Source organism: Nerophis lumbriciformis, linkage group LG34, assembly GCF_033978685.3.
Source record: "Nerophis lumbriciformis linkage group LG34, RoL_Nlum_v2.1, whole genome shotgun sequence".
NCBI lineage: Eukaryota > Metazoa > Chordata > Actinopteri > Syngnathiformes > Syngnathidae > Nerophis > Nerophis lumbriciformis.
This window is the reverse complement of record NC_084581.2, coordinates 23,126,209-23,149,555: the sequence shown is the minus strand read 5'-3', so window position 1 is coordinate 23,149,555 and position 23,347 is coordinate 23,126,209. Positions and strand designations below refer to the sequence as shown.

Here is a 23,347-nt window from a genome sequence, read left to right as displayed (position 1 = left end):
AGACAGGTAGCGACATGGTAACGTTAGCTGTGATGCTAACGGTGCGGTGCGGGTTGTAATACGAGAGAAAAATGGCTGCGAATCTGGTAACAAATGAAGGAATAATTAATTCCCAAGAAAAACAGCACGGGGTCCATCGTCTGCCGGTGGTTTGACTTCAAGCGGGAAGATGTTGAACAATTATGCGGCAAAAGCGTTGCTACAAAAAGTAGCAGCACTACTAATGTGTAGCATCATTTGAAAAGTCACCCACTAGAGAATGAGGAGTGCTTGAAACTCTGCATGTCAACATCTCCATTCTGTGCCACACCAACAAAATGCTGAAGAAACTATTTCCAGATCAACACCGTATGAAAAAACTAGTCAACAACAGAAGGAGATAACGTCCGCAGGAACCTACCACATAGTGAAGGACATACACTATTTGATTTTCTATTATGCAGCTCATTTTTATTTGACAGTTATTGAAATATCTTGTGTGACATCATGCACAAAAGTGCACTTTATTTGTTTTAAACTATTGTAGTGGCGTTCTGTACAAAAAGGTACACTTTAATTTAGTGTTGTTTTGATATGTCATCTTAGTGACATCATGCACAAAAGTGCACTCATAGCTTGTTTTAAAATGTCTCTGACAATCTTGCACTTTCGGTTTTGAATTTACATGAATGTTTGTGCCACTGCTTAATAACTGTTTAATAAATACAGTTTTGGTAAATTGACTTAGTTGTGATTTCCCTCTCTGCATGAAAGTTTAAAATGAGCATATATGAATGAAGAATGAACAAGAATGTTTTAATGTAGACACATAGAATCATCATACTGCTGTGATTATATGCATCAAGTGTTCTTTCAAGGCTAAGGCAAAATATCGAGATATATATCGTGTATCGTGACATGGCCTAAAAATATCGAGATATTAATAAAAGGCCATATCGCCCAGCCCTAGTATCAGACAATAGAAGAATAAGTGATTATTACATTTTAACAGAAGTGTAGATAGAACATGTTAAAAGAGAAAGTAAGCAGATATTAACAGTAAATGAACCAGTAGATTAATAATTCATTTTCTACCACTCAATTTTGACAAAATATTAGAATGATAAATGTCACAATATGTTACTGCATATGTCAGCAGACTAAATTAGGAGCCTTTGTTTGCTTACTCACTACTAAAAGACAAGTTGTCTAGTATGTTCACTATTTTATTTAAGGACAAACTTGCAATAAGAAACATATGTTTAATGTACCCTAAGATTTTTTGTTAAAATAAAGCCAATAATGCAATTTTTTTGTGGTCTCCTTTATTTAGAAAAGTATCAAAAAGTACCGAAAAAGTATCGAAATGTATCGAAATAATGTTGGTGTCGGGACAACCCTAGAATGTAATAATATCCTCAGAAGCAGCTGTCGTGTTGTTTGTTTTGCACAACATGACTATTTTTTTCAAAATTTTTTTTTTTCAAAAAACAAATGTCTGCTGTTTCTGAGGATAGAAAAGAGGTCCAGGCAGTACTGCAATAATGGCGTGTGTGTGTGTGTGTGTGTGTGTGTGTGTGAGAGAGAGAGAATAACAGGAAGTGTGTAACAGTAGACAAGCTAAGATGCAGTCAAACACTTCCTAGAAGTTGCATAACAGCTGCTGTCAATGTAAAAGAAATGCCATAAAATGTTGCGTAACACTATGATGTCGCCCAAAACCTGTTAGAGATCAAACGTGCAGGTCCTCATCATCTTCATCATCATCATCATCATCATCACTCCTCTTCTAAAAAGGCTGCCGCTGGCTCAATGTCCCAAAAGGCTTGGCTCGGCTTCCCATTTACCGATTTTCCATTCCTTTGCGATCCCAAAAGGCATTCTCCCAGTGACCGCACTTTGGGATTTTTGGCTTACAACTGCCACTCAGTCCTTACTCCTTTTTGTGTTCGAAGATATCGCCCACTGGGAACGGAATCTAATAAAGAACGCTGCAGAGGAAGAATCCGTAATACTAATCCTATGGGATGCAATGCAGCAGGAATGCCCAAAGTGAGGCCCGCGGGCCAAATTTGATGTCATGTTGTTTTGTTAGGGTGGCTACCAAATGTAGTACATAGTCATACTGATGTCTTTCAAGCTGCACAATCATTGATGGCATGTCCGCAAGAAGACACTGTCAAAAAAAGTCAGTAGATTTGACAGCTCAACGCCATAAATGTATACTAAAATCATCAGTGGTAGCATTTTTCTATTTACAGTAATGCACTGCCAAGAAAATGGCCATACAGTTTACAGTAAAAAAAATGGCAGCTCAGTCACCAGAATTTTAACATAAAACAACAAAGGTACAGTTTTTCAAATTGCATGTAAAAACCGCCGCCAATTTTATGGTAAAATTCTGGTGACTGAGCTGCCAGTTTGTAGATTTCTATGGATTTTGTTTTTGTTTTTTGAACAGTTGCATTTGAATTTAAGATCGGTAAAATTGTGACTTTTTGGCGCTCTATGGAAAAGGATAATCTTCGCTCACGTCCTGTAGTAAAAATCTAAATGCTTCGGAATTTAGCATCCTCCTTATCTGTGTAATCTGTCTGGGTGCCACCTGCTCAGTGGCCTTGTGGTTGGAGTGTCCGTCCTGAGACTGGTAGGTCATGAGTTCAAACCCCGGCCGACTCATACCAAAGACTATAAAAATTGGACCCGTTACCTCCCTGCTCGGCACTCAGCATCAAGGGTTGGAATTGGGGGTTAAATCACTAAATTATTGCTGCTCACTGCTCCCCTCACCTCCCAGGGAGTGAACATGGGGATGGGTCAAATGCAGAGGGTAATTTCACCACACCGAATGCGTGTGTGACTGTCGTTGGGACTTTAACTTTAAAGTTTGAAAGCGATCAGTTGAACTATCTAGTTAGGAACTGGTTCCAGAACAACACCTAGAAAGGGCGAACATCTGCAGAAAATGACCTCATTTGAATGTTTTGAGGTTAAAAATGTACATAAAAGATGCAGAGTTGCATGTTAATTGAATTAGGCACAATCGCTACTACTTTATACTTACATATGGCGGTTTAAGGCTAAATTCTTCACTCGTGGTGCTGTTGCATGAGAAAAATCGTTATTTGGCCCGCGGAGCAACTGCATCTCTGTCTGGACGCAGTGCCTCAGACTGGAAGTCTCTGCAGAGATCATAATAATCCCCTCAATTCCCCCAAAAAACAGATGAACTCGCTGGACTATAAAGACAATATAACATACGTGGATGTATATGCAAAAGTGCAATATATTTATCTGTACAGTAATCTATTTATACCTTCTTTTGTAAATGCGAACACTCTGCACCTTATTGCTCTTTTATCCTGCACTACAACGAGCTAATGCAACAAAATGTCATTCTTATCTGTACTGTGAAGTTCAAATTTGAATGACAATAACAGGTAGTCTAAGTCTAAGTCTAAGGACCATCTAAGTCTAAGGACCATTGGCACATTTTCACTTTGGCCCCTGTAAGCCAAATGTTTTGGCATGCCTGCAATGCAGCATAATAAGGCTCACTAGCCACTATTTTTACAATCAAAACTGCAGCTGAAAAGAAAATCCGGCATTTATCTTAAGGTGCCTTTTTCACAGAACCCAGCGCTTGTGCATTGTCGAATACGCCGCCTCTGTGACAGCTATGGAATTACCTCTGAAGCAGAAAAAGTGAACGTGTTACTTTGCCATGTATGCAGAAGAGGTGGGAAAATGCCGTGTTTTACAGGTAAAGTTAACGGGGCCTCCTGACAGGTAGTACAGTTACATGTTCACATTGACACCAGCCTCTTTTTATACAGAACAAAATGGCCGATCAAGTATATTTACTGTGTTTGCCTGCACTTTTTACACAGAACTCATTGTCGGCCTATGGCGTTACGTATTAAAGGGCAGGAGAAGTCAAGAGTGTCAAGTTCTCTTTCGCACACCCTCTTTTTTATAGGGTTCTGCAGAACTGTATTGTATCTGATTGGATGGTTCATGTACACCTAACGAGGGCAGATAATATTGTTCTTTCTATGATGAAAGACAAGCATGTTTATATCAATAGAGTCAGAAAAAGTATAAAAAAAACAAACAAGACTTTCATCAATAAAGTACGGGTTTTGTATCAGTGCTAAGCCGATCCGTCGTCTTCCTGTCAGCGTCCTCAGCTACATTTGCAAGACTTGACGACCATGTTGGACAGCTGCTCCACTTTGGGGGTCCGTCCAGAGTAGTAGAGGATGGTAAGGGGTTCCAGTTCTTGGGGGACGCAGCAAGGCGAGGCCGAGGCTTCCGGGTTGAGGGTGTTGTAGAGGCTCAGCAACTAAGAGGAGAAATGTTAAATCTCAAACTCAGAGGAACTATTTTTTGGTCACAGATACAGTTGCCATCCAGATCCTGAACATAGCATATCCATATCCTCCTGAAAATCAACGTCCTCTGCGGTAGACATTTGTGTTTAGCATAACAGGGCTATTAGTTCATGAAAGTCTGACAGAAGAATTAGAGCAACAACAAGGAGGATAAGCCGGTAGAGTTTGGCTTTGGTTTGCTTCAGAACTAGGACGAGGGAGCTCTGTGTTTGGACAGAATCGCTAACGTGCTCTGCTGTGTTTTTTGACAGTCGTGGGCAAAAGTTTACATCCACTTGTAAAGAACATAATGTCATGGCTGTCTTGAGTTTCCAATAATTTCTACAACTCTTATTTTTTTGTGATAGAGTGATTGGAGCACATACTTGTTGGTCCCAAAAAACATTCATGAAGTTTGGTTCTTTTATGAATTTATTATGGGTCTACTGAAAATGTGACCAAATCTGCTGGGTCAAAAGTATACATACAGCAATGTTAATATTTGGTTACATGTCCCTTGGAAAGTTTCACTGCAATAAGGCATCCACAAGCTTCTGGCAAGCTTCTGCTTGAATTTTTGAGCACTCCTCTTGACAAAATTGCATTTAAGTCAGAACCTTGGGAAGGCCATTCTAAAACCTTAATTCTGATGAATTGATTAAACAAAATTTGAGCTGTTTGGCCACAATACCCGGCAATATGTTTGGAGGAGAAAAGGTAAGGCCTTTAATCTCTGGTGGTAGTATTATGCTCTGGGCCTGTTTTGCTGCCAATGGGACTGGTGCTTTACAGAGAGTAAATGGGACAATGAGAAAGGAGGATTACCTCCAAATTCTTTAGTACAACCTAAAATCATCAGCCTGGAGGTTTGGTCTTGGGCGCAGTTGGGTGTTCCAACAGGACAATGACCCCGAACACACGTCAAAAGTGGTACAGGATGGCTAAATCAGGCTAGAATTAAGGTTTTAGAATGGCCTTCCCAAAGTCTTGACTTAAACGTGTGGACAATGCTGAAGAAACAACAGCTGAACTGCACCAATTTTGTCAAGAGGAGTGGTCAAACATTCAACCAGAAGCTTGCCAGAAGCTTGTGGATGGCTACCAAAAGCACCTTATTGCAGTGAAACTTGCCAAGGGACATGTAACCAAATATTAACATTGCTGTATGTATACTTTTGACCCAGCACATTTGGTCACATTTTCAGTAGACCCATAATAAATTCAAAAACAAAGCAAACTTCATGAATGCTTTTTGTGACCAACAAGTATGTCCTCCAATCACTCTATCACAAAAAAATAAGAGTTGTAGAAATTATTGGAAAAGCCATGACATTATGTTCTTTACAGGAGTATGTCAACTTTTGACCACGACCGTAAATATCCAAACTGCTCAATGGCTAATTTTTTATCTTTATGTGTGGTGTTTGTAACAGAAAAAAACATATCTTAAGATTTAGAAAAATATTTTTGTGTACCAGTCTTTAGCCTGTTCTGGGCTGTCAAATACTGTTCAAATACTGAATAAGTCCTTTTGCAAGTAACATTTTTAGCCTCCATCCATCCATTTTCTACCGCTTGTCCCGTTCGGGGTCGTGGGGGGTGCTGGAGCCTATCTCAGCTGCATTTGGGCGGTAGACGGGGTACACCCTGGACAAGTCGCCACCCATCACAGGGCCAACACAGATAGACAGACAACATTCACACTCACATTCACACACTAGGGCCAATTTAGTGTTGCCAATCAACCTATCCCCTGGTGCATGTTTTTGGAGGTGGGAGGAAGCCGCAGTACCCGGAGGGAACCCACGCTGTCACAGGATCGAACCCAGGACCTTCGTATTGTGAGGAACATGCACTAACCTATGTACCACCGTGCTGCCCCATTTTTAGCATAGTTATTAAATAAGTATTAATGTGGACAAAAGTAGCTAAATGGTTCAATTCGTCACGGTTTGAATCAAGTAAAGACAGTCCAATGTGCTTTTAAAGTTCAAATTGTTTTTGTCCACTTTTAATTTCCTTTCTGTTTAATTCATTCTATTGTACATGGACAGTTTTCAGTCGACCAATCAATAGACAGAACCGTGTCTAGCTGCACCCTCCTCATCCTCAAGTATGCAGAAGCACACCACAGCCAATAGAACCACAAGAAAAATGCCAAAACATTTCATAGAAGGCTTTCTCTAAAACGGAAATTAAACGCGTACCAAAACGAAAAGAACAGGACCGTTTGGTGGAAAAAAGGTTCAAGAATATGCATTTTGTTAGTTTTTGTCAGTATTCTCGGTCAAGTTTCTTTAAAATGACAGGTCTTATACAGATTAGTGAGTGCATTTCTTACCGAGCTGTGCGGCGTGTCTGAGCTCCTCAGGTAAGGGCATGGCCCTGAGCAGTAGTTGGCGTCGTAGCCGCTGGGTTCATGGATCCACTTCCAGTTCAAGTCACGCCGGAAATTGATGTGGAGGCGGCGAACGCAGCAGCTCTCTTCTGTGTTTCTGTGCAAATGGTAAATGGTCTGTGTTTTATATAGCGCTTTATTATACATGGAATGATCCCAGCAGGCACAGGACATTGATACAACGTTGATTATACATATATGTTTTTTAAAACTGACTTCTAAACACTGTAGGGTTGTACGGTATACCGGTATTAGTATAGTACCGCGATACTGATTACCGTATTTTTCGGACTATAAGTCGCAGTTTTTTTCATAGTGCAACTTATATATGTTTTTTTCCTTCTTTATTATGCATTTTCGGCAGGTGCGACTTATACGCCGAAAAATACGGTAATCATATTCGGTACTATACCGCCTCTGAAAAGTACCGGTACACCACCCCCCGTCGTTGTCATGTCGTGTCATTGCTGGTTTACGAGCAGACGAGCATGTTCGGCAGCGCACAATCATGGAGTACTTACAAGCAGACACAATGTGTAGACAGAAAAGAGAGAAAGAACGCATTTTGGCTTAAAAACTAACGACAAGGTGAAGTTATAACACTGAAACGCTCTTAGGAAGAGGTGCTTTAAGCTAGCTAGCGGCGAACGTCCATTCGCAGTCTGCAGTGTTTTAGCTACTTCTAAATCACTAATCCTCGCCTCCATGGTAACTAATAAAGTAATTTTCTTACAAGTATCATACCTGCAGGACGAGGAATAGCTAAACATGTTTCACTACACACCGTAGCTCACCGGCGTCAAAATGTAAACAAACGCCATTGGTGGATCTACACCTAACATCCACTGTAATGAGCGCATGTAGTCAATACTACTATGATTACGTCGATATTTTTTGGCATCACAACATCTTCTTTCGGTTTTTTTAAATGTATATTATGTTTATAAACTCACGAAATATGTCTCTAGACACATGAGGACTTTGAATATGACCAATGTATGATCCTGTAACGACTTGGTATCGGATTGATACCCACAATTGTGGTATCATCCAAAACCAATGTAAAGTATCAAACAACAGAAGAATAAGTGATTATTATATTTGAACAGAAGTGTAGTTAGAACATGTTAAAAGAGAAAGTAAGCAGATATTAACAGTAAATGAACAAGTAGATTAATAATTCATTTTCTACCACTTGTCCTCAATAATGTTGACAAAATAATAGAATGGAAAATGACACAATATGTTACTGCATATGTCAGCAGCTAAATTAGGAGCCTTTGTTTGCTTATTTACTAATAAAAGACAAGTTGTCTTGTATGTTCACTATTTTATTTAAGGACAAACTTGCAATAAGAAACATATGTTTAATGTACCGTAAGATTTTTTGTTATAATAAAGCCAATAATGCAATTTATTGTGGTCCCCTTTATTTAGAAAAGTACCAAAAAGTACCGGAAAGTATCAAAATGCATTTTGGTACCGGTACCAAAATATTGCTATCGGGACAACACTAAAACAATATTGCAAAATAGTTGTATTTGTAAATTGAGACAACGTTGATGTCTAACGTTGGATCTACATTGGTGGTTGGGAAATGACCTAAATTCAATGGTCAAATCAGAATCAGAACCCAACAATGATTAAACATTGTCAAAAAGCGTGTTAGGTTTAGGTTTGAGTTGCTCAACGTCAGGACCTAATTCAACAAGTTCTCAACGTTGTTTTAATGTCCTGTGCCTGCTGGGATACTCAAAGTGCTTTACATTATACAGCACATTCACACACAGAAGCTGCCATGCAAGGTGCTAACCACGACCCATGAGGAGCAAGGGTAAATTGCCTTGCCCAACGACCGCGACTAGGACAGCGGATGCTGGAATTCTGGAATTGAATCTAGAACCCTTAAGTTGCTGGCAGGGCCACTCTACCATCAGTACGATCAGTAGTCGCTCATCTTAAATCCGTCCTTACGAGAAGCAGTAGTCTGTATCCAGCGCTCTCTTGCGTCTGTGTGTGGCCTGCTTCGCCAGGCGGTGAGGCGGGATCATCATGAGGATCAAATGAGGCAGGTTCTGCTCCTTTAGCCTCTTCACGCGACCATGCTCCTCCTCCCCGTCCACCCCTGAAACCAGAACAACTTGGTGTTTTCTATAGTCGCACAAGACTTAACTTTTAATAAAGCCTACCTTTGAACTTGACCTCCAGAACCTCATTCTCGTTGTCAATGATGTCGCCGTTTGGACTGAAGGTGTGGCAGGGACAATGCACACTAATTTCCAGACCAAGGTTGCTTCCTGGTGAAGAACAGAGCACAGCCGAACCACAATGTCATGCACGAAAGGATCTAGTGCTGTGCAATTATGGACACAAATATTAATTCCGATACAGGTATTTTTTAATGATATACAGTACAGGCCTAAAATTTTAGACACATCTTCTCCTCATGCAATGCGTTTTCTTTCTTTTCATGACTATTTACATTGTAGATTGTCACTGAAGGCATCAAAACTATGAATGAACACATGTGGAGTTATGTACTTAACAAAAAAAGGTGAAATAACTGAAAACATGTTTGATATTGGAGTTTCTTCAAAATAACCACCCTTTGCTCTGATTACTGTTTTGCACACTCTTGGCGTTCTTTCAATGAGCTTCAAGCACGCCTGTGAAGTGAAAATCATTTCAGGTGACTACCTCCTGAAGCTCATTGAGAGAATGCCAAGAGTGTGCGAAAAAGTAATCAGAGCAAAGGGTGGCTATTTTGAAGAAACAACAATATAAAACGTGTTTTCAGTTATTTAACTTTTTTTTGTTAAGTACATAACTCCACATGTGTTCATTCATAGTTTTGATGTCTTCAGTGACAATCTACAATGTAAATAGTCATGAAAATAAAGAAAACGCATTGAATGAGGAGAAGGTGTGTCCAAACTTTTGGTTAGTACTGTATATATCACAATATGGTATTTTTTCTTAAAATTATACATATACACATATTAAATTAAAGCCAATTGCACCTATTTTACATGTAAAAAAGACAAGACAATTAAAAAAACAATAAAAAGTGTTTTTTATTGTTAGCCTATCTTCACGAAAGTGTATACTTGGGTCATGTCAACATATTAATTTAGGTGGTAGGAAACTAAATCTTCCTAAATCTGTGATGGGGCAGCCCGTCATAGACGGTGCCCTTGGACAACAAATCTAGTTTGGTGTGTTTTTTTTTTCATCACTTCATGGTTTTGAGAAAATGTTCGTACTTTGTAGCATTATGAATGAATGAATGGACTTTATTGTCATTATATTTGCATACAACGAGATTAAGGACTTCATAACAACTGTCTCTGTACTGTTTTTCATGCCGTATCGTCACGTGATAGAAAATAATACACATATTCAAGTCGCCAGCAGTGACTTGTTGGAGGCATGTCTTACAGAATACCGTTGTTTGGTTGGTGTCTGACTCTTAATCTAAACCAAAGCCAAACAAAGGGGTTCCTTTTCCCTTTTGTTGGCACCAATTCCTCTTCAGGTTTTGTTGGTGTAGCTTCCTTTGAGCTGTCTGTCTCTGCTAAGTGTGTAAAGAGTGCTAAGTTGTTGAAATCCATACTCGTTAAAGTTATTTTTAGTACTAGTATGTTAGCCTATGCATTAGTCTATAAACAATAGAGAACTTTATCGTACCACAGACATTTTTTATGTCGTACTACAATATTTATCGTTATGTGGCACCGCACTGAGAGGTCCATACAGTGTGTTGTGGTTGTTACCTCTGTTCAGCAGCCATTCTCGTACGGTTTCAGTCACGTCGAAGGAGACCCATCCAGGAGTTCCTTTGGTCAGCACGTTCTTAGCGCTGACGTAGCGTTGCTTCCTGATGTGTTCGTTGGGCCTCACAATCTGTAAAGCGGTACAAGATGTTTATTTAGGACGATGACTTTTAAATTGTACAAATGTTTTTGTCGAAGTATAGAGACAGAATAGTGCTGTCTATTGGTTGGTTTCATGTTCTTTGAACTCACTATAAAGTTACATGAAGATCTGCTGCTATGATGTCACATTATTATTATTATTATTATTATTATTACAGTATTATTTATGGTTGCAACAAGTTAGTATGCAAATTAAAAATGACTACTGCAAATCACACTGGTTTTCAAAGGGTGCCGTATATCACAACAGCAGCAATTGAGGCAATGTTGTGATAGGGGTTATTAGCAAACTGCTCCACCCGCAGATATACCACTGACAAAAGTGTAACAACTGTGATGCCACTTTTGAAACCGCATGCAGAGTTAGACAAAGGTGCTGCATTCTTACCAATGCAACTACTGTTAACAGCTGCAATTAAGAAACTACATCAGACGATTGCTTACAGCTACACTTTTAGAAATAAGGGTTCCAAAAGGGTTCTTCTACAAGGGCTGAGGTTCTAACTGGAACCATTTGCTTCTGAAAAACCTTTTCCCGAAGAAAGGGTTTTTCAAGGGTTCTTGGTAACGCTAATGGTTCCAGTAAGAACCATTTTGATCCAGAGAACCTTTTAAAACCCTTTTTCTGAATAATTGTTTTTAAAAGGGTTCTCACTAACACTAAGGGTTCCAGTAAGAACTATTTTGATCCAGAGAACCGTTTTTGGAAGAAAGAGTTCTTCAGGGATTGTTGAAAGCATGGGTAAGATCCTGTGTCACCAGGGACATACTTCCTGATAACATTTGCCAATAATGGTGCAAAATACATTTCCTTGTGACTACTGATACAAATACTTTTCATATACAATTTGTTTGTTTATTTTAAAGCAAGCTATTCTTCCCCAGATCCTGTTGATCAAACTGTAACATAATTGCCCCTCTTGGGATTTGAACACCTGCCACCCAGTCTAAAGTCACTGGCAATAGCGACTGAGCTAACCAGCTGGCTGCCTTCAGTCATCAGGTCCACCATACTAGTCTATTACCTTACACCTTCTGATCAGACATACAAATAATGGCAGTCCTATAACTGAAATGTTCTGTTACCAATTTATTTCCACAACCATTAATTATAAGAAAGCAAGATCTTCATCAGCAAATCTTGTTGACTCAGGCAAAGATTAGCTGTGATTGGGAGGACCATTTTTTAAATCTGCCTTGACAACTGCTGTCTGGCTGGTGATTCCGTTTGAGAATTAGCTCAGTGATTTAGGAGCTGGTTCTTGGTGCCAAAGAACCTGAGTTCAAGCCCTGACAAAGGTGGTGATGACAGCTCATGAAAATGCCAGATGGTCTTTGTGAAGCAAACATATACATTTTAGAGTCATGGTAGATTAAACAGCAGTTATTAACTTATGGAGCAAATCGAATCAATTAAAAAATCAAATTACCCATATCTCCATTCTGTCTAGATGCAATATGTGTATTTTCAGATTTTTGTCTTGATAACTGATATATTTACAGTGATTTCAAATCTGCATGCACAACAGTGAATGGCTTAATCAATTTGTGAAGCCACTGTTGAATTGTCACTTGCCAATTAGCTCAGCATGATAGACCACAGTCTTTGGTTCTATTTTTGTGGATTTTAGCCTCAACTGGTGCAAAAGGAACATTATAATGTCAACTGTCTTGCCTTCCTGTTCTCCTGTTTGTTGCTCAGAATTGCCTTAATTTGCCAAAAATCGCCCGGACCCGACCCATCGCTGCGCAGCAGTTATAATTGTGTTTATTTAGTTTAGTTACACTACTCCCTTCTTCAGGAGGAAATGACACACAGCAAAGAATAAGCAAGGGGGTCCCTGCAGCAAGGATATAACCCCTCTTTCTGGGGCATCTAAGTGATCTATACAACTCACTGGACAAAGGCTTTTGAAAGTTTGTTACAAGTCAGGTGATCTAGGGATACAGTTTGAAGTTGTGAGTTCAAGGCCTGGTTGAACTCACAACCAGGCCTTGGGCTTTGTACCGAGGATGTCGTTGTGGCTTGTGCAGCCCTTTGAGACACTTGTGATTTAGGGCTATATAAATAAAGATTGATTGATTGATTGATTGATTGATGCAGAGTGACCATGTTAATGCATACTGAGGTGATATGTGGATTAGTGACAGACAATTTAAAAAATATTAAACACTTATTTTACAGACAATTTTACTCATGTATTTGTCTCCTCCTCATACGTTTCCATGATCGGCCTCATCCCATGGCTGCTGACTGGCTTAGTCGAGTTGTGAAGCTGCACATAAGTTCATTGATAGACAATGGTCTTTGATGTCAGAGGCCAAGCCTTAACTGATGCAAAAATCGCACTGTAATGCTGACTTTTAGGCTACTACATCAGGGTTTGTTGATGCTGGGAATTGAACCCTGATCTCCCAGGGGAAAGGGCAAGGTTTGGTGTGTTGGGCCAGGGAGCTGGCATGATGGTGGCTGTCATGTGTGAGTTAAGAGCTGGTTGCCCCATGGATTGCACCACATGGTCTGGTCTTCCCTGCCTACAAACCAGGTGTGACATACCAATAGTGATTACTGTGAACAGAACAGAACAAAGAAGAACAGGAGAGAGAACAGAAGAAACTTCCGAGAATCAAGGTGAGCTAAATATAATATCTTATTTCAGCATGCTTGACCCTAGCTGAGGACTTTTATGGTAAAAGGTGGACTAAGCATTTGTTTCTTGTTATGTTTTGTTCGTTTGCTTATTTGTTTGTTTTCTTGTAGAAAACAAACAAACAAATTGTATTGTGGTCAAACAATACAATACCTGACAAAGCTCTGCTGAGAGCTGCCATAACAAAATAGGTTACAATATATTTGTACAATTAATCTTGAATCATCCTAAAAAGGTTATCGTAGTTGTTATTTTAATGAAATATTATAGTATAAATTGTCAATATTAGAAGGAGCTTTAACGTTGTCGGTAGCGGCGTTGCGGTCGCCATCCAGCTCGTCTTTGGAGGGATGGGTGGGCTGGTGAGCACCATGGATCTAATACATCCATGTTGAGCACACACTAATGTGCGGGTAGGAGGAGCAGGGAGACTGGGCTTGAGCTTGGTCTCCAACATAGTGGTAGCAGAAAGATAACACAAGACGAAGGTTACAGAGAGGATGATTCTTCCATATTATATAACTTTTTAAAAAACATGTACACCTCATCTTAATGGTTACCTCTTACTATATTGCTTGTCATTTTTCTTGAATGCATATAGGCTCAGGAGAGTGAAGAATGTAGAGAGGATGAAAGGAGCATTGAAGCTCATACCAATGAAATGTCTACAGAGATGCTTAAGGTACACCCAGATCTGAACTCTTTAAAGGAGAGAATGAGACGAACCTATGCATACCGAAAGACCTTCATGGCAACTGCCAAGGCAGAGGAAATCATCAAAAAGTTTCCCGCACTGAAGCTTCCTAAAATAGTTGGTATCTTCAAGCATTGAATTGACCATATTTAATTGTATGTGTGTTATTTCATTTATGATCATCAAGTATTTTGAGATGACACTTTTTATCCCTCCTTACAGCTTCTGGGAAGATGAAGGAGCAATTCCTTGTAGAAGCTGATCGCAGAATGGTCACAGAGCTGGATCGAATGGCAACGAAAATGGTACAAAGAGCATCTATGTGTGACTTAAAGGACTGCTGCCAGAGGGCAATCAATGTCTGCCTGGATGATTCAGTAAGACGAGGTATCTAGGCCTATATGTGTATCTATAGGAGCCACAATCTGTATTTCTGAAAAACAAAAAATATTACAGAATAATTTTATTCCCTCAGGACTCATTAGGGATGCAGCAATTCTACTGCTGCCTTCCATTTTCAGAGAGGACTCATCCTTTCTATACACTCTACTGGCGGTGAATACTGCATTTAAGGTCAAGATTTAGGAATTGGCATTATCCATATTATGGCAACATTGAGTCATTTTGCTGTTTTCACAGCAGGTTTTATTTACTGACATGTATCTGTTTTTATTGCATAGGAGCCAAGCGTGCCTACTCTAGCAATCATGCTCCACAACACACACGAGGGGAACCCTTTGCAGGCACAAAGGATAACCCTATACCTGGATGGTATACAGGTTTTGACTGAGGACAGCAGCATGGACATATCATATGCTATGAGTGCATTAATGTCACTCTATTTTGTTTTTGCTGTCCAGTACCCAAAGGAACTGAGAAAAACTCTTATTTTCATTGAAAGATTTGTGTTGGGGATCAAGGACCACAGTGTTGTACCCATTTCAGTGAAGAGACTATACAACTGTGTCGGAAGTGGGGAGTAGTGAGTAGATGTGTTGCAGCATGGGATTTCATGCTTTATGTTCTTGTTAATGGTCAAATTCCTGCTGCTGCCCTTTGTTTGTACATATTGATAAAAAAAATATCCCATATTTAATACATATTTTGGACCAATACATTTTGTTTGATTTTGGCATAATGACGTCCCTAGACTTCCATTATTGTTACAATACGTAACATTTTGAGTACTTGTTACATAACACTGAAAGGTATTTCAACATTATTTAAATCAATGTGAAAACTTTGTGGGATTCCCTCACTTTCTCATTATTCTGTTCCACTGTCACAATTAGTACATACAGTATGTACACTGATTCTTTTCATTGGACCATGCATTATTTTATTGTTTGTAGATCGCTTACAATAAGGCGCAGTAAATGCAGTAAGTGCACCTTGGATTGATTGAACTAAAACTATTTTGTGTCTCTTTCTGCCATGTCACCATTGCTGGAGATTTATTTACACAAATTCACCTACTGAGGACAGCATGATGTGTCTGGCCTGTCATGTTGCTGATTCCACTGGACCTATGCTGACTTTTGACCTGTTCTCCCCTGGGATCGACACAGCCTCTCCTGTTTTGTTGGACTATCTTTAAATAAATGTTTTTCACATTAAAATGTTTTGAATGTTTGTTCAATGTCAACATGATAAATGACCACAATATAATATTAACTAAACTGATCTGTAGAATACAATATGGTTCTTTATAGAACCCTCAGAAGACAAGACGTTATTGGTGAAAACCTTTGAAAAGGGATGTTTTTAGAACCCCCTGTGTCAGGTCTAGATGAAACCTTTGAAACATGAAAGAGTTCTTAGTGGAACTCCCTGTGTGGGTTCTAGATGGAACCCTTGAAACATGAAAGGGTTCTTAGTGGAACTCCCTGCATGGGTTCTAGATGAAACCCTTGACAAACGAAAGGGTTCTTAGTGGATCTCCCTGTGTGGGTTCTAGATGAAACCCTTGAAATACGAAAGGGTTCTTAGTGGAACTCCCTGCGTGGGTTCTAGATGAAACCCTTGAAATACAAAAGCGTTCTTAGTGGAACTCCCTGTGTGGGTTCTAGATGAAACCCTTGAAATACAAAAGGGTTCTTAGTGGAACTCCCTGTGTGGATTCTAGATGAAACCCTTGAAACATGAAAAGGTTCTTAGTGGAACTCCCTGCGTGGGTTGTTTGTAGAACCTCTCATGGGGGGTTCTGGGTGGAACTTTACACACACAGTTCTAGGTATAACCCTTCATGTTGGGTTCTAGGTAGAACCCTCCAAAAGGGTTCCAAGTGGAACCTTTATAAAAAGGTTCTACCTGGAGCCAAAAAGGGTTCTCCTATGAGGACGAGCCGAAGAACCTTATATGGTTCTACTTAGCACTTTTATTTCTAAGAGTGTACAACCGGCGCACGGGTGATTTGGTTGACGTAATAATAAGAAACAAAGCAATCCAAAGAGGGCCCTGCATCAAATCTTTCTTGTTCATCAATCTATTGTAGACAAATGTGTTTGATGCTCAAGACGTTTGGAGTAGCCTACACCAAACAAAGCTGCCGGATGCAGTTTCCCATACAAACTGCATATGAAAGCCTTTGTCCATGTATTGGCCATCCGTGAAATGTCCTGAAAGCTGTTAACTATCACTGCACATTGGATTTGGCGTGGGGATGTACTACTCCTGGAGTGCCCGTTTGGGAAATAAAACGCATGTGCCGTGAAGAAGTCATTCCATTTTCACTGACCCAATCTGTTTGATATTAACAATTCTAATTGTCTTTGTATTGGTCCCTCATGCTGAAGACATTAAAAGAAAATAACAGGAGAGAGTTAATGACATTTCCTGAGACAAGCGTGTTACATAATTCCACTTGGCGTTCAGCAGAATCCCTTTCAAGGTTTGAGATTAGCTTCTCAAATATCAAAGAGCTGAGCAAAAAGCGGGACACATGAGAAGTACAATAAACCAGTCCAGCTTCTGCATGTTAGGATGGGCTCGGACCTGGTTCATTCGTGTAATGACAGTTTTATCTCACAGCTACAAAAGCAGGAAAAGATCCAGGTATTGTCTTTTCTGGATTTGATCTGCTGCCGCAAAGCATACACATGACAAATGTGCAAGACTTCTAAGATGTATAGACAAGATAAGGTTCTCAGTCAACAGATATGTTAGGAATATTTGGGGATTTCCATTACGGTCGGAACCAGAGAGGAGGTCATCTGGTTCGATACAGGCTAGCAATACCTTTTACGCACCTGGTAGAGCTCGATCCGTTGCTCGTTTCGCCTGGCACTTGGGTTCGGAACCCGCAGCACTCGAAACTCGGCCCTGAATAGGTTGGTCGAGTTCGTTTCCATGGCGGACACGTTAAAGCGGAACACCTTGGAGGTCATCCCCTTTGGGCAGTAGGACAGATCATCTGGAACAGACATTTGTCAAAGGGTTCGGATGTTACTATGAACATAGGGGATGGAACTAGTTTTTTAAACATTTTTTATACTGGAACTGTCCCCTCGACCCCAAATAATACAATCCATTTTGTCTATGCAAAAATAAATTAGTACAAATCAATTAATCTAGCTGCCGAACAAATTACTGGCACCATGTTTAGAGTAGTGTACAGTAGTTACTTTTTTACCTCAGCCTTGCTGTTTATTCACTATCATAGATGACCTTGTTTTAATCAGCTGCCGATTACGGGAACACACCATTCAGAAACGTAAACACAAATGTCCTATTTGTTAATGATCCAAACTTAGCGGAGGTGTGCGTTCTAGTGAGTGCTATTTTATGCTGGGAAAATAGTGGTGTCACGGAATCATCTTTTAAATCTTCATTGAATAAGATGCTGTGAGAGTGCCCGTGTTGGAAGTTGTCAACTTGTGGGAGGTAGTGATGAGTCATGTGTGAAAGCCTTGGTAGACATCTCTGCACAGAAGAAGAGGATTTAGAGTATGGAGGAGGAATCCCCCCGTGCAAGCTAACAGGGAGGTCCTTTCGTCATTTGACTCTTCCTGTCCACTGTTGTTCACTTTACCCATTGCCTGCCCGCACCCCGAAGGCATCATCATCATTGTGTCCGACCACAGAGGAAATTGGGAAAATCTGGAAGAAGCCTGTAATCGGAGACTCACCGGCCGAATAATTAGGTATACTTGCATTAAAAAAATGAGAACCGTATTAAAAATGCAGCCTTGAGATCCCATAGAGAACTTCCATCTGAAAAGGTCTAACTATACAAAGTTGACATTATTCTGTTTAAGTAACCTTTGCTTGGGAAAAAAAGTATTAGAAACACATCTCAGTATTATTTGGCGCCGTTCTTGTACCACTCTAAACAATATTAAAGCAAGAAGATCCTGGGTTCGGAATATTTCTGTGTGAAGTTTCTGCGTGGCTTCTCTTCAGGTACTCCGGCTTCCTCCCACCTCCAAAGACATGCACCTGGGGATAGGTTGATTGGCAACGCTAAATTGAGTGTGCGAATGTGAGTGTGAATGTTGTCTGTCTATCTGTGTTGGCCCGGCGATGAGGTGGCAACTTGTACACTGCCTTCAGTCACCCCCCAAGCAGTAGAATATGGATGGATGGGCGGGCTACTTATTTGACAGTGTCAATCAAAACTCAGCATCACTGATACAGATCTTGAATGGGATTTCATAGATGATGCAGGTATAGCTCGGTTGGTAGAGTGGCCGTGCCAGCAACTTGAGGGTTCCAGGTTCAATCCCTGCTTCCGCCATCCTAGTCACTGCCGTTGTGTCCTTGGGCAAGACACTTTACCCACCTGCTCCCAGTGCCACCCACACTGATTTATATGTAACTTAGATATTGGGTTTCACTATGTAAAGCGCTTTGAGTTAGGGATGTCCCGATCCAGGTTTTTGCACTTCCGATCCGATACCGATATTGTTTTTGCACTTCCGATCCGATACCGATACTGACCGATACCGATACTGACCGATACTGGCCTATCCGAGCATGTATTAAAGTTTAAAGTTATTTAGCCTACTTAGTTGTCAGAATCAGAATCAGAATCAGAATCAGAATCAGCTTTATTGTCATTACGCAAGGTAACGAGATTGAGGCCATTCCATACAGTGCGATGTGTGCATGCTAGAAAAAAAATAAAAAAAAATAAATAAATAAATAAATAAATAAATAAATAAATAATCATGTTGAAAAGGGTTTTAGTACTCTTGATAACAACTAGCCAGCTGAATTAGGGGAGTTTGAATAATACACAATGGTTGGAAACAAGAAACTGACCTGTTTATTCAAGGATAAACACAAAATAGACAAAATTATACATGACAAACAGAAATGGCATCATTGAACTAGGGCTGGGCGATATGGCCTTTTTTTAATATTGCGATATTTTAAGGCCATATTGCGATACACGATATATATCTCGATATTTTGCCTTAGCCTTGAATGAACACTTGATGCATATAATCACAGCAGTATGATGATTCTATGTGTCTACATTAAAACATTCTTCTTCATACTGCATTAATATATGCTACTTTTAAACTTTCATGCAGAGAGGGAAATCACAACTAAAAAAAAATCACTATTTTTTTCATACGGTGTTGATCTGGAAATGTTTGCCTCAGCATTTTGATGGTGTGGGCGTGTGGCACCGAACGGAGATAAGCGTCTCGACAGACGTTACAATATTTGAACAATGATGACGAAAATTGTTTTCTCTGTCGTGTCCGTGTGTCGAAAATTGTTATGCGCTTATTTTTTTATTTGATTTTGTGCGTGGCATAGATTTGCCGTGCCCAGAGGACACTTGAGCAGGCGCGCACCTTAGCGGCTGCGCTAGCATCACAGCTAACGTTAGCCATGCCGCTACCTCTCTGCTCGGGGAGGGCGTATACGTATGTGACGTATGACGTGACAGTATGTGACGTGTGTAAGAAGGTGCGCTTGCTGTCTGTGAGAGGGAGACACAGGAAAGAGTGAGAAGAGCCTGTCGTGTAATGCCAGCAGCTAAAAGCAACTGCGTGAGAATCCACAGACCTGTGGATGTGTTGAAGGTGTGCTGGAAAATGCGGAACGGAAATTAGGGAGCAGCAGAAAAGTAGAATGTATTATTTAAATCGGTGCGTTGGAAAACACGGACCGGAGTTTTTTTTAAACTGGATCTGGATCGGCATTTTCCCATGCCTTGTCGATACGCATTTTTTTGCAAATATCGGCGGCCGATCCGATCCAAATATCGGATCGGGACATCCATACTTTGAGTCACTAGAGAAAAAGTGCTATATAAATATAATTCACTTCACTTCACTTTAGCTGAAGTGTCACAAAGTACTGTACACTGAGATGTATCTCAAATATTTTAGTTTCCTCGTTTAGCTACGTAAGAGAGTGCACCCTAACCGTGTGCACAACTTCAGGCCAGTTTATTGAGATGTCATTAACAAAGTTCTGACTTACAAAGATAATAGTGTTCTCGTATTTTGCTTGCCACGTGAGTATTCAAAATATTGGAAATTAGTGTTGTCCCCGGTACCAAAATTATTTTGATACTTTTCTGTACTTTTGTAAATAAAGGGGACCACAAAAAAGTTGCATTATTGGCTTTATTTTAACAGTACATTAAACATATGTTTCTTTGTAGACCTTTGCGGACCGGTACTTTTCAGAGGCGGTATAGTACCGAATATGATTCATTAGTATCGTGGTACTATACAAATACTGGTATACCGTACAACCCTATTGGAAATACATCTCAGTATAATTTGGCGCCCTTCTGCACCACTTTAAACAAAACCAGCACTTTTGTTACAACTTTTGTTGTAATATCATTAACTTTATAAAGATAGGCCTTTTGATACAGCCCTTGTATTACATTTAATTCGATTTTGCAGGTGTTTCAATAAAGCAGGAGATGCGTGCATACAGTGGATGATTGATCGACATGAAATGACATTGACTACAAACAGCAGCAAAAGGTACTGTTTGTGTTTTTTCATGTTTGTACTCACTGCTCTCAGTGGGTCCATAGACCATGTTGAACTTGTAGATCTCTTTGGCGAAGTACTCCGTCTCCGTGTTTTCCGGACCACAAGTCTCCTGCCTGTGCCGGCCCAGCTCTTCCAGGATCTCCCTGGTGCTGTTGTAGAGCGCCTGGACCTGGTAGGGGACATTAGCAGGTCCCTGGGGGTGAGGGGGGCTTGACAACCTGAGCTTGCTGAGAATCTGCCCCCTTATGGCCTCCACTCGTTTCCTCTTGATGTGGTCCATGTCCACAGCGGCGCAGGTGGACAGAGGCGAGCTCGGGGTGGCGCAGTGGAGGAGGAGGAGGACACACAGCAAAGCTTTGCCTGCATGCATCTTGTCTCTCTCTGACGGTGCAGTGTGTTTAAAAACAAAGACGTCGCCTCCACTGAAGTCTGCTTGTGTGTCGGCCCATTAGACGACACTCCAAAACCTCTACTGAAAAATACTCTGTGTTCACATTTTGTGAATTGTTCTCCCGGGTTTGTGTCTCTGTTCTGTCAAGTTAAGGCTGGAAATGAAATTTGGGGGACCCACACGTGTTTTTATAGCAGACAGAGCCACGCTTGTGTGACGATTGGAGGAGGAGCAGGCCCCCATGCAGGAGCCCCCACCATAAACCACCGCAGTTCATTGTGGTGCAGCCACACTGTCACACAAAAACGTGAGAGACGCTTTTGGTTTTCTATTTGGAACTTCTTAGTCATTTTGTAGCTAATACAAGTGTTTGCACTCTTGTCATTATTTTCCCTGCACAGTGGAAATATATGGTTTTCTCCCTCTTCTGCCCTCCAGTGGTATTTGAGGGAATTGCAGCAGTATTTTAAGCCCAGACGTGTTTGGATGTGCTTTCAAGTATCCATCCATCAATTTTCTACCGCTTGTCCCTCTCGGGGTCGCAAAGGTGCTGGAGCCGATCCCAGCTGCACTCGGGCAGAAGGCGGGGTACACCCTGGACAAGTCTCCATCTCATCGCAGGGCCAACACCGATAAACAGACAACATTCACACACTAGGGACAATTTAGTTACACTAGAGCAGTGTTTGTCAACCACTGTGCCGCGGCACACTAGTGTACCGTGAGATATTGTCTGGTGTGCCATGGGAGATGATGTCAATTCACCTAATTGGGTTAAAAATATTTTTTGCAAACCAGTACCGTATTTTCCGCACTATAAGGCGCACCGGATTATTAGCCGCACCTTCAATGAATGGCATATTTCATAACTTTGTCCACCAATAAGCCGCCCCGGACTATAAGCCGCGCCTACGCTGCGCTAAAGGGAATGTCAAAAAAACAGTCAGATAGGTCAGTCAAACTTTAATAATATATTAAAAACCAGCGTTCTAACAACTCTGTTCACTCCCAAAATGTACGCAAATGTGCAATCACAAACATAGTAAAATTCAAAATAGTGCAGAGCAATAGCAACATAATGTTGCTCGAACGTTAATGTCACAACACACAAAATAAACATAGCGCTCACTTTCTGAAGTTATTCTTCATTCGTAAATCCTTCGTCTTCGGTGTCCGAAGTGAAAAGTTGGGCAAATTTACGATCCACTGGCAGATGTTGGCGTCGTCTGGCGCTGCCTCCTCGTCTTAGTGAAGGTGTGTTCGCCTTCTGTCAGCCATTGTTCCCACGCAGTTAGCAGTCTAGCTTCGAATGCCCTGTTGACACCAATATCTAGCGGCTGGAGGTCTTTTGTCAATCCACCCGGAATGACGGCGAGTATTGAATTAAGCGCGTAAGCGTGTCTCTCAATGTGCTGTTATGAGCTAGCAAATATAACAACTACACTACCCAGCATGCAACGATAGTTACGAGCATGCGCGGTAGCCCTGAGAAGCGTTGTATGCTGGGAGTTAGAATGTGGTTATGAGCACGCTGTGAGTAAACGTTGAGAACTCAGTTAACACGCCTCGTCTGCATTATTTATAATTAGACAGACAACACACTTAATAGGAGCCATTTTGGGGTCTTTACATAAACACACAAATGGAAATGAAACGTCACATATCCCAGCATGCACCGCGCGCTTCTTCTACGGGGAAAAAAGATGGCGGCTGTTTACCGTAGTTGCGAGACCTAAACTTTATGAAAATGAATCTTAATATTTATCCATATATAAAGCGCACCGGGTTATAAGGCGCACTGTCAGCTTTTGAGAACATTTGTGGTTTTTAGGTGCGCCTTATAGTGCGGAAAATACGGTACTTATAATCCGCAAATAATGTGCCGTTGTTTAGTGTCTGTGCTGTCTGGAGCGCGGCAGAGTAACCTTGTAATACTCTTCCATATCAGTAGGCGG

General features: G+C 40.7%; 2 protein-coding genes across 2 annotated transcripts in view; one reads left to right on the top strand and one right to left on the bottom strand.

The window, feature by feature from the left end:
- LOC133576551 (steroid hormone receptor ERR2-like) overlaps positions 1-23,347 on the top strand; it is a 415,815-nt gene that overhangs the window by 13,442 nt on the left and 379,026 nt on the right. The gene's annotated exons all lie outside the window — the stretch shown is intronic.
- On the bottom strand, positions 2,394-21,527 carry LOC133576552 (transforming growth factor beta-3 proprotein-like). The gene is made up of 7 exons (XM_061929857.1): positions 21,023-21,527; positions 17,279-17,442; positions 10,524-10,653; positions 8,940-9,047; positions 8,725-8,875; positions 6,694-6,847; positions 2,394-4,324 (listed from the first exon to the last, which is right to left on the bottom strand). The coding sequence occupies exons 1-7, from the start codon at positions 21,369-21,371 to the stop codon at positions 4,166-4,168; spliced, it is 1,215 nt and encodes a 404-aa protein (XP_061785841.1). The 5' UTR covers positions 21,372-21,527; the 3' UTR covers positions 2,394-4,165.

Excerpts from the sequence above, each read along its gene's own strand:
- LOC133576552 (XM_061929857.1), bottom strand. The coding sequence starts at position 21,371 with ATGCATGCAGGCAAAGCTTTGCTGTGTGTCCTCCTCCTCCTCCACTGC. Across the intron at positions 10,654-17,278 it reads AACGGATCGAGCTCTACCAG|ATTGTGAGGCCCAACGAACA; the intron begins GTGCGTAAAAGG and ends ACCGCTTTACAG. Across the intron at positions 8,876-8,939 it reads TCTGGAGGTCAAGTTCAAAG|GGGTGGACGGGGAGGAGGAG; the intron begins GTAGGCTTTATT and ends TTCTGGTTTCAG.